We start from the raw sequence: 12,412 nt of genomic DNA, 5'->3' as shown, positions 1-12,412 counted from the left end.
AATCTTTGGGAACAACTTCATAAGTACTGGATAATTAATTAAAAGTACAGTGTTTGGTTTTTTTGTATGTCGTAAAGACAAGTACTGAAGAACTTTAACAACGATTTGTACATTTTAAAATGTACTTCAAAGAGGGACTTTTATAGAAAAAGGTTATTAACCTCACTGATTCACAAACACAACTGACCTGAGCGTCCGTCTCTCTGGATGTCCACGTGATACCATGCACCATCATTGACCTTTGTCTGGGTGGCCTTTACCTTGATAGTCCCTGAGCCCATGTCCAACAGAAGGTACAGGCTGCCATCCAGCAGCTCTACTGCAAAGAAATCCACCTGGAGAAGGTCAAATGAACACATCAACAGAAGTTTAGCAATCAATCAAAGTCATTTTACTGAAAAAGGGAATGTAAGTTGTGGTTCCTATCTGTGAATATTTCACTTGCAATGAAAAGGCAAGATATGTAACGAATACACAATGCAGTTTACTTACACAGATTAGCAAAGATAAATCATGAAGCAGTTGTAAATGCCACTACAAAAGTAATCTGTAAATGTTTCATTCAGACAAACATTCATGATTAATTTATTATATCTGGCAGGCATAAGCCTGAGACACATGACATCTATCACACTGTCCATCCCGATAGAGGGATCCCTCCTCTGTTGCTCTCCCTACATTTCTTCCTTTATTCTCTTGTTTTTGGGGGACTTTTTCCTGTTCTGATGTGAGGGTCCCATTGTCTTCACACATCAATCAATACATAATGTGTAATCTCATACCCTTGTGGGATGCCTGTGAAGGTTCTCAGTCATTCAGGTCATAGGATGACAGGAAGTAAAAAGTCAAATGCATTGGATTTGCTGTTTTGTCGTAAAGACATTTTGCCAGTCAACCAAAATGATTCATCTGTCCACCTTCCAAACAACAAGTGTGGTTGCCTTTGACCTTAAGAGTTCAAATCAGCAAGTGATCTTGGGGATTACGGACTGACCTTGGTGTTCTTCTGGCTGCGGGCAGCGTCTTTGCGTTCCTGAGGTTTGCCATGGGTGAAGAGGATGAGGCCGTTGGGCTCGGTTGTGCGGAAATCGAAAGAGATGGATCCCATCCGCTTGGTGTTCCACTTTGGAAGGCTGATGTAGGCCTCGGGAGTCTCGAAAGAAATGGGGTCCAGAGTGGCCACATTCTCACACTTGTAGGACACCTCACCCTGGATTTTCATCTTAGGGTCCACAATGCGAGCCAGGCGGGACAGCTCAAGACGGATGTCGTTGTTCTTATACACCACCTGTGATAGGGCAAGGATAGCATTACAGTTATTCTTCTATCGTGGTCTTGTCAAAGATAGATATATGGTCAGATACAAGGCTGGAGTGTTGGCTCCCTCTGACATGTTTACAGCAAGGTTGCAGTAAGTGACTCGACGCTCCCAAACACACAAAACACATTACTAATTCTGATTCAATTTTATTCAATAGAAATACAATATTTTATTTCCGAATCTAGAACTGTAGGTTTTTATGCAACTAACCACTATAGATGACGAATATCAAAGTCAGTGTTGGTCAGTCTGTCCGCTTGACTGACAAAACCATTTTGCTGCAATAAAAACGACTTACGTGAGATGAACCGAATGAAAACGTATTCGATAAAAACAGATGTTGACAAACTACCACATTTTTTTGTTGAAAAAGGGCAATCCTTTGCACTATATCGCAAAATGTTTAAAATTGTAAATAAGATCGCATTGTTACTTAAGTATCATGATGATATCGTATTGTGGGGCCTCCGGTGAATCTCACCCCATTAGGACATTTACATTCTAATTCTAACACCCTGTTGTGTGCTACAGCTATAGGTGCAACATCAGTAATGGGCCTGGACAGCACTGCCCATGAAAACTTTAGCCAACATTTTAGATGTTCATGTATTGGCATATAAAACAGTGACTAAAACTCTACAGACTCGTCTTTTTCCATCTGTTAGTTTGTTCCTGGCATTTATCTGCTGTTTCTCCACTGCGGAATCTTAAAAAGGGTAAGAAGAGAATGTGAATATTTATGTTTATTTAGGTCATCCTTCAATCAGAGGATCTGCGGTTTGATCCCCCGACTAATTTGAATGTTTTATACTTATGTCTATTTGGTTTAAATCGAATCGTTTGTTATTTGTTTTTAAAACTATAACTGATGTCTGAATATTGCAAGAATAGCCGTGATTTCACAGAAACATCAGAATTGATGTTCGGTTTGTTGTCTACAGCTGGCTCTCTTTGTTATTTTGGGGAGGTGGGTGAGGGGTGTGAACGTCCCTCTGATTCAGGTCAACAAGGTCTTTGTTTGCCTCAGCAGGGGGACGTCTAGCTGCTGATGCATCAGATCAGAGATTATGTCCTTTCAGCAGTGGATGAAGTGTTCAGATCTTTTACTGTCATAAAAGTATTAAAACCACAATTTTAAAATATGACAAGCAACAGTCCCGCATTCAGCACTTTACTTTAGAAAAAGTATGAAATAAATGTAATTAAAATAAAAGTATTGATAGTGCAGTAAAATGTTCCCCGTCAGTGTTTTACTCTGGACCCCTTAACTCTCCTAAGGATGAGCCAGATCGCTCAGGGCGCATACTGGTGTGTCACACCATAAGAATAATCTGACTTGTTGTGTTACAAAAACTGGGTCGGATCCAGAGGGAAGTGGGAGCTCCTTGGAAACCTAAGGGAGTTTCTTGTCAAAACAGAAATCCCCAAAATGGCACTCGGTATTGGCCGATACCCAAAGCCCAGGTATCAGTAACGGGACTGAAAAAGTTGGATAAGTGCATCCCTAATTACTGCCCTGTCTTGTCTACATGAAATATATAATGTGAAAAGTGTTTTATGTGCTTTAACCCATAGATGCAGGGTTTTTTCCAAACATCTCTGCATACCTCAAATCAAACCTCAACTTCATCGACCCGGGTACGCACTACTGTGAGCCCATCAGACGACAGCCTGGAGGACGTCACAGTTGCGGCACCCTGTCGCGAGCTGCGCTTTCATCACCTCGGCAGTGCGGACTCTGTGTTTAAAAGAGCAAACCCCTCGAGCTCCCAGAGAAAGAGTTCCCTGTCAGGGTTTGATCTTCATGTCGGGGGATTTCAGTCTGCAGCGGCATCCTTGACCGGAACATTCACGCGGTTGGAGATTGCCCCCCAAATCGCCGTCGAGCTGCATGTTACTGACCTCTCATTCACACTGGTTGACTGCAACACCATCAGTGATTTCAATATGTGAAGAATGATCAGGATGAAAGTGTGTGTTTCTCACAAAAAAAGATGAAATATGATTTTCTTTTCCCAACAAGAAATGTTGCTCTCTCGTGCCAGAACGCTCGTTACATTGTGATGATCATTAATAGTCTTTTCTTTAACATATACAATGTCTATGTATCTTACACAAAGGCTACTGTAACTTCTTGTAGACTGGCACCTCCCAAATCAATGAATTCAAATTTAAAATGAAAAAAAGTCCCACATTAGGGGTGGGGGAAAAATATATATTCTTAGATGTATCATGATTCTCTCTGAAAAGACTGCCTCAATGCAGAAATATCTCTTAATATATTTCTCAACATCATGATCGCCTGTAATAATTCTGTTATGCCTGCCTATGAACACCATAACCTTGCACTTTATAACTGTATGTGATGTTCTACCATGTTTCAGAGAAAGCATTCTTAGAATGACTAATCGATGAATCAGCTTATCCCTCAGACATTAAGGAAACATGGAATAATTGTTTAGTTTGCATTAAGAGCAAATTAAAACACAAGCAGTGCAGAAAACAGAAAGTTTTCTTACTTTTTCTGTTTTATTTAATAAAAAAAACTGGGTGGATTAAAAGAAAGGGGTGGTCTCTAACGTAAGCCTGCTTCAAGCAATGCCTAGTTTTCCTGTGCAGTTGTATCTAGAGTAAAATGTCTAAATCTGGCAATTCTACTTTGAAACATGGGATGGCGCTGCTGCTCTATCCAATGAAGCGTTTTGTAAAATACGTCATACAAAATGTAAGAATATGTTGGTGCACAGTATCAGCCTCCATCTTCCTTCTGCTACAGTCTGCTGAATTAACCCCAAAGACAAAGCACCTGTCTGTGCTGTATTCACACCCACACACACAGTTCACATCCCTCGCCATAACAGACAGCCCCGTATGAGCGAGTGTCCTGCAAATGATAAGAAAGAAATGAAAACACTAAGTGGCCAATCTTTTATCACAGCCGCCCTAAATGCTATCAATAATAACGGGAGGATGGAATCACAGAGGGGGATGTGTGTGTAAATTGAAATCTGCTCAAGTGGAAAATTGAAGGCTCTTTTTTAAAATTCTCTGGGCAGAGAAACACCCTCTGTCTTTATTTCGGGCACATGCATACACAAAACAAACACACCTTCTCCTCCTTTCCACTCTCTTTTAGATGACCGTGTCTGCTCCTGCTGCTCGCCCAGGGTTCTGTAAGAATGCAGCGATGGTTGAATGGGTAGATTAAGGGGCGTGGCTGAGATTATCGATAATCCTCCAGCAGATTTGACAGTAAATCAACTCATCCCTTAAGGTGCTCGGGGACAGGAGGGAAAGTGTCTTTTCCTCTTCTCTCCTCTCATTGTCTTTCTTTGTTGCCTTTATTTCTCTATTTGTTACACCCATCCCCTCCTCGCTGTCTCAATCACTTCTCTCATTCCTCTCATTCCTCCTCCATGAGTGGGTGTTTTTTTGCGCTGGGCCTGCTTCATTCTCGGGTGTCATTATATGTTGGGAATAAAAGAAAATATCTAACAATAAAATGACGTGTTTATGCAATGTAAAAGTTATTTATTTATTTCAAGTTGCTGAAAAAAGCAAACTCAGCTGAAGGCTGTGTTTCTACTTCAATTATCATTATGTAAAGCCCCAGGGCTGAAGAATAAGAGGGATGAAAGCAGCGGGAGGTCGACTGTTAAGCCCACATCTTTGGACAGCAGGACAGAGAGCAGGGCAGCGTTCGAAAAGTCCAAAAATGACTTCACGTCTATTCCACTTGTCCTTGACCTCTATGGAAAACATCATGGGGTCAAGGAAAGACGTGAAGGAGAATTCGTGAGGAGTTAGGAAAAGAACACCGTGGTGTTGAGAGAATCCGACTCCACTTTCACAAAGCTACGTAATTATAATGCCACGGAGGATGTCACTGACAATGACACGACAACGAAGGACTACAAAAAGTGCAACTGAAACGTGGCCCCATTGAATCCATTACTCAATAGCATGCAGGCTTTATAACGAGCTTCTGAAATATTACTTGATTAGATATAATTAGACCATTATGGTGGCGGTATATGATGCCATTCCCTTGCTCACTTTAGAGTCTTTAAAGATGTTGCAGCAATTTGGATGAGGAGCAGTTCTACTCTGGAGAGCAGCTTTCCAAGAGGCCCCTCTGAATACAGCCATTCCAGTTTTTTCTATCACCAAAATATGTAGCTTCAATTTACCAAGCTAGCATGATATGGATGGTACCAATGCAGCTCAAGCTCGTCTAGTTTCATAAGATGTATCTTCACCCGAGCTTTAAAACTGAGCCTGCTCCGCCTCTGAAAGACAGTGATGTGTCACCACATCCTAAGCCTAACCCGGCCTAAAATATATGACCCCCAAAACACTGAGACAAGAAAGAACTGAACAGGATTTGATGGTGTTTTTGTTTTCTTGACATCGATTTTTCTAAAATATAAATATTGTTACCAAAAACAGGATGGTCCCTTTTGTGGGATATGACTATGAGAATATGCTGCATGGACACAAAAGCAATTTGATGTGGTTACTGTACACATTTGGCCGCTGTGACATGCTTGTTGATAAAAGAAAGCATAAATCATATGAAATTTGGTTTTAGAAGGAAAGGAGAAGAGGGAGATGAGCAGCGAGGTGGGAGATGGCAGCGAGGTGGGAAACGGCAGGTGTAGCTGACAATTTGACAGGTCACTCTGAGGGCCCTGCCACCGCTCAACAATAGCAAAAGAGTCTTGCAAAGGGAGCTTTATCAGCACGCTGCAGATGCAGACCGCAAGTTAACATGAGAATGAAGCATTAGCAGAGACCGATAGCAGGCTGAGGGATACCCAACACACACAAGGTATACATACACACGCACACACACACACACTGCATATATAGAAGTATGCTGGTGTGTGAGTGACTTTGCGCAGAAAGCGATTGAAAATGTTTGACAATGGACAGTTGATAGAAATCCATCACTGCCTTATCTCTACAACCAGGCATCCACGACACACACCATTACACACACTCTCTCTCCCTCTCTCTCCCTCTTATCAGTGTGTGAGAATGAGCAATGTACCACAATACGACTCAGGCTTGAAATTACCTTTTTAGATTGCCAGTCAAACAGACAGAATCAAACTGATTTAAGAAAAAAAACAAAAGCATTTGCATTCATAGAGCCTAACAATCAGAGGGGCTGTACTCTGCTCCGTCTACCTTCTGGGTATTTCTTGTGAGGAAGAGGGGATTTTCACATGGCACAGTTATGCAAATCAGCTATTCAACCACACAGATGTAAAGTATTTAATTATACCGTTTATATGCATTTGACATGTTTTCTGCCAAAGTATCTGATCTTGCAACACAAGATGTCTCATAGAGACATATCACATTATTAAACTTCTTTATGACAATATTCAGGCACTGGTAGTTGTTGGTTATGTCTATTTTAATACAGAACAAGTCACAAAACGTGTGTGTGTGTGTGTGTGTGTGTGTGTGTGTGTGTGTGTGTGTGTGTGTGTGTGTAGGCGCTGACGGACAGAAACATTTGTCATGCCGAGATATGCGCCTTGCCCATCAATCTCTGCCTACTGAGAGTGTATAGAGAGAGAGAGTGTGTGTGTGTGTGTGTGTGTGTGTAGGTGTGTGTGTGTGTGTGTGTGTGTGACTATCAGCCGGGTTGCAGAGAGGGATCGACCAAATTCTACACAAGGATGACATTGACTGTGAGTAACACCACAGACTGGAGGTTCTTCATTCACTCTGGCAACACACAAGCACATATTACACACATGTCATGCAAGAGACATTGAACAGCGTTGAAGGCTGGCAATAGTTTTTCACGGCGTATATCCATCTTGGTGTAAGCCTCATGTAGACACGCCTACAATGAGCACATTCAATTGTGTTGTATCAGTCACATGGTCTTGCCATGAGACACTTTCAGACACCACCTGGTCTCGTCCACAGGGTGGCATAATTTCCTTTGCAGAAAACACAGTATGTGCTGGGATCAGTGGAGTGAAATGTGTAAAAGGGTTCCTCTGAGGCTGGTGGTGCTTTTATACACTGATCCATGAGATAAAGTCTACAGGCATGTGTCAGTGAGCAGTGTGTTGTGTGCTCAGAGGCTCTTTATTTTAAGGACAACTTTCATATAACCAGGCGCAGATATGCTTTATTTTGAGTAAGCTTACCATGTGTGTTGATACAATGGAAGTAAATTCGACTGCTCCTTATGCTGTCAGGAGGAGCAGTCTCGTGAGCGGCTGTGCTAAGCAGTGGTAGATAGTAATGCGTTACTTTTTTATGTGTGTATTTTTTTGTCCGAAATTGACGACCTCACTTTGCGTCAATCACGTTTACACTTTCGTCTGTCTGGTTTTAATTTCTGCGAGGAAATGAAAGGGAACGGTTCGCCTACTGGCAGATCACAGCACTGCAGATGAAACAGCTCCATTGCCTGCAGCTCGAGATCATACATAGAAGATCACGGCAGGAGAGGAAACACCTGCGTCTCCTTCAGAGGAGGCACGCGCCCATCCCGGCCCAACGTCCACACCCTGTTCACCTTTCAACAGTCGCGTTAAACGAGACATCTCCACGATCAAGAATTCCACATTAAATCTGAGAAAGCATGTGAGGATCTACTTGAACATAATACATTAATCATTTCAATGGAATGAAATGACTCACGACTTGGGTGTTTTTCTTACGAGCTATACTTCTTTTATGAGTACTTTTACTTCTAATTGAGTCAATATCATTACAAAGCAACAATACTTTTATTTGAATTACATTTTTCTACTCAACCCACCACTGTTGATATGAGGGGATACTGTCTCTATTCTGCAACACTAAGATGCCAAAGAAAGACATCCAAGGATTGGATATGACTTTTAGATCGATAGCAGAATGGGTTATTGGGTTTTGGTAAAAAGAAAAAACGAGTACAATAACAAGGAGTACTATAGAATAAAGAATATGCAGCATCAACTTTAAGCAGTGTTCCATCATCAGACATTACAGGAAAAAAACACAACTTCATCTTATAGCTTCTGTGGTAACCGGGTATGAAGGAAATCATTTAAATCATTACATAAGAAGGCCCTGCTTTCAATTATCCAAATGGGTATACGACAAACTTCCAGCACAAAGCATTGGATACATTAAAAAGCTCCACGATAGAAACAACACAGCTTACTGTGGGACAAGGACAAACTGTAATACAAATCGCTAACAACAGTATTCCAACAGCAGACAGCTGTTTACAGTGGAAAAAAGCTCTAATTGATCAGAAACCTCTGTTACGGTTCTACCTGCTCAGCAGTAAACAGCAGCCAGACACAGTGAGAGACTAGCTGGTGAACACAGTGCAGCATTTAGCAGCTAAACAGACACATGTTTTTCTTTTTTTATCAGGAGCTGGTGGATTTTGGAATTTAAGAGTTTTATCAAGTGGACACGAACGCGACTTCACAACGAACTCATCAATTGAATAAAGTAAAAATAGAGTAAAGGGGCAGAATACTTCCCTCTTGATGTATCGTAGGAGTAGGGGAGCTCTTTATTAAACATTGGAGGAGAATGCAGACAGAGTCCGACTAATAATTGCTACAAATGCTGCAGAATCCCGAACAGCACTCGGTTCTATCTTGCTCATGCTCTGTTACAGTAATACAGGCACAGCCAGGCTCCATATGAGTGCTTGATGGAGGTGTAATGACAATGCAGCAATTATGTGTTATTGTAGGCCATTATGTATTTTGTAGGTCTTGAGATGTAGGCTTTCGCTGTAATTGCTGGCTTATGAAAGGCATAATAATCACGGGCCAGCCAGCCACAGGGGCTGCCCAGGGCGACCAGTACCCGGTGCCATGGTAACAAAACATTTACCCATAATGCCGCTCTGTGGACGGCGAGGACAAGAGCATTGGCAGCGGGCAAATTAGCCCTAATGGCAGGGAGTGGAGGACGAGAGGGTGCTGGACGACAGACGGAGGGAGAGCTGGTGGGTGCTGCAGATGTGTGGGTGGGTGGGTGGGCCTGTGCTTACCAAGGAGAAGGAATGATGACAATCTTTCACACACTGTTTGTGACCAAATACTGCCTCTGTGTGTGTGTGTGTGTGTGTGTGTGTGTGTGTGTGTGTGTGTGTACCTATGCTGGCAGTCCGTTTTCAGATTTTGAAGATTTGCTTTGTCATCTTTATAATCAACTAATCAGTGTGTGACAGAATGATGTGTGTGTGAACAGATAATGCACTCTCACCACATTGGTTCGTACTCACTTTGCCTCCAGAGGTGGGTAGCGACGCGTTACATTGCACATTTTACTGGACACTGGTATCAGGTCACATACTCGTAAAACTACTCTGATACTTAATATACACTTAATACTTGTTGCTATATTGATCATATATGTTTATAGTTTGACTATGGTTTTTTCCTATTCTTATATTATGATCTTATCTTTTTCTATGGTGTCAGATCTATATTTATATTTCTCAACTTACACAAAAATAGTCATACATTAAAACAGAATCCACACTTCACACACATTTACAAATGCATTTTTTCAACAGGGAATTTGTAGCCAATTAGATGTCTGTGGGGACCTTCTCTCCCTCTCATCATTTTCTCTTCCGTTTCCTCTGTCATACTGTGTTTGTGAGTCATTTGTTATTATTGTTAAGATATGACATCATCAGCTTGAGGGAACAACATATTTGTGTGTGTGTGTGTGTGTGTGTGTGTGTGTGTGTGTGTGTGTGCGTGTATGAGTGCGTGTGTGTATGGGTTAACTCAATGGGTCAGCTCTTACACCCTGAAAATTGGTAGAAGCAAAGCAACTGAAAACCAATTATCTTAAAAGTAACTTTGATAATCTGTTGCAGAGGCTCCACTGAGATGACATGAATCACATCTGCATTCGCTGAAGCAAAGTAAAAACGGCAAAGAATACTTGCTGGCCCTTTAAATGCCCAGTTTTCTGTCTGTTCCACAAACATTTACAGTAATCTTGATTCATGCGAGCGTGATACATTCTGGGGATTATTGTGGCGGTCATACAAATATGTATATATATATATATATATGTTGTTTATGAATACACACATAACGTAAAGTATTGTATGTATTTCTGAGCTTTTGTGTTACATTTTGTTTTTGCTTGTGAAATGTTGCATGGGGATATTGAACAACTGATGCACTCCAAGGAGTGTGATTTGAAGCTGGAGCAATGAAAAGAGTCAGTTGAATGTCAGTTAAAGTGTTAGCATTGAATGCTATTAGCCTGTCTACTGGTATGGAAGTGCTGAGCAGTTCTGTCAGGAATTTCCAACCGCATGTGACTGTACAGCGGATAATTACCCAGCAGCCACTCTGACATGTCCGAGCAGGGCAGACACAGGAGTCGTTCATTATGGCCCATGCTCTTTAGTGTTGCAGTCATTGCAGTGAGCCATTAGCCACAATAGCAAGGCCGAAATGCAGCAGGGCGATAATTAACGTTATTAATTACACCTGCGTTCACCCTGCACGACAAAATGGCTGCTGTGTAAAGGGTCTTTACAAACACCTTGTGCCTCTTACTGACTGGGATTTGACACTGTGAGTGACAGAACTATTCTCCTGGGTTTGACCTCCACCCTTTGTAGATTTCTGCTGAACCAGGGAATTTGTGTGTCCACCATGAAAAGGGATCCTAAATGTCTGTCCATTGGCATTGTTCCTGTGGCACTGACATGTCATTTTAACACATCAGGTGCCTGCACCACCCAATACGCTGTTAAGAGGTTGTGGTCATTTCACATATTTCCGTGAGATCAGGCACACTGTTTTGTTTTCATGGCATGTCGATTTATTGAATGGTTCATGACACTACTCTCATCAATCAGACACGGCAGCAAAAAAGCTCTAACAAAGCCGCTAAATACAATACCTGCCCAGCACCAAACACTAGTCAGGCAAAGTCAGAGACTAGCTGGTAAAGGAAGTGGAACCTCTAGCAGCTAAACAGCCAAGGTCTCAGAGACGGTATGGACAGATCGACATGCGCTGTTTAGCAAGTAACGATCGCCAGCACCTCGTTTCACTCCAACAAGCCAGGTACTTTACCTCCTTGAGACAACCCATGAAGTTGTTGCTGACTGGAGATCCAGGTAGGTCAGCAGTGCTGGGGCTTCCACCCACATAGAAGAAGTCATCAGAGCCCAACATGGTGTAGTCCTCCTGGGTGTAACCCGTGGTGGTCAGAATCCCATCCACTGATATTGTCACCTGACAGAGAGAAATGAACAGTGAGTGTGAAATATAATGTTTTTCTTGGATTGTCAGGATCGAAGATTGTCTGGTGTTTTAGAACTCACTCGGGTCTGTGTAAATTATAGATCTCAGACCTGGTGATGTGTTTACATGTGTTATGGACCAGACAGGACAGATATAAAGATAATCTGACAGCCCGTCATTTTCTTCATTTTTGATGTAAGTTAGTAGATGCTATTTGTAGAAGTTGAAACTTTTAACAGGTATAAAAGGTTAGTTAAATGTCAAAATAAAAATTCAAACAGGGTGAATTTAGCTCCAGACACTCACAAACATGCATTGGTATTCTTCATCATGTAGTTCTACAAATGCACAAACAATGTGGTGTTTACTGGTTTTATTGATCTCCTTTTGTGTCTATATATGTGGTTAAAATGAATAAAGACAACAGCAGTAGCATTCAGGGGCAGACAAAGAACACTCACAGACCAGCGGAGAGGAGGGAGGAGTCAGTATCAAGCCACACAAAATGGAATGCAAACATGCAGACAGGACACACCGAATGGCAGAGGACACACCAACACTGCAGGACATCAGTCATGTGGAAAAAACTCCAAGCTCTGACGGTCCGAGCACAAAGTACAATTAATTTGCCATTGTTCACGTTGTATAATGAACAATGTCAGTTTAGGAGTATTACCTAATGGCATTGCTCTACCTGTGTTCATGTAAATGTATTCTGCTACGTGTGAGTTCGTTGTTCGATAGCCGATGCTGCCTAAACGCGGTTAAAGCTTTGTCTGTGTTATTGTCGCATTGAATGAACACGTGCACCAAAACACCCGCT

The 12,412-nt window shown here is 41.8% G+C and overlaps 1 protein-coding gene across 1 annotated transcript in view; it reads right to left on the bottom strand.

Moving 5' to 3' along the window:
* The window catches only part of nrxn3a (neurexin 3a), a gene marked incomplete at both ends in the record, with an annotated part of 122,481 nt that overhangs the window by 46,989 nt on the left and 63,080 nt on the right, over positions 1–12,412 (bottom strand). Inside the window, 3 exons of the mRNA XM_079286182.1 lie at positions 188–335; positions 995–1,288; positions 11,419–11,580. Of these exons, the coding sequence (XP_079142308.1) occupies positions 188–335; positions 995–1,288; positions 11,419–11,580 (604 nt within the window). The remainder of the gene's footprint in view (positions 1–187; positions 336–994; positions 1,289–11,418; positions 11,581–12,412) is intronic.

Source organism: Melanostigma gelatinosum (genome assembly GCF_949748355.1).
Source record: "Melanostigma gelatinosum genome assembly, chromosome: 16".
NCBI lineage: Eukaryota > Metazoa > Chordata > Actinopteri > Perciformes > Zoarcidae > Melanostigma > Melanostigma gelatinosum.
Note: the sequence above shows the minus strand (reverse complement) of the source record. Positions and strands in the feature narration are given on the sequence as shown.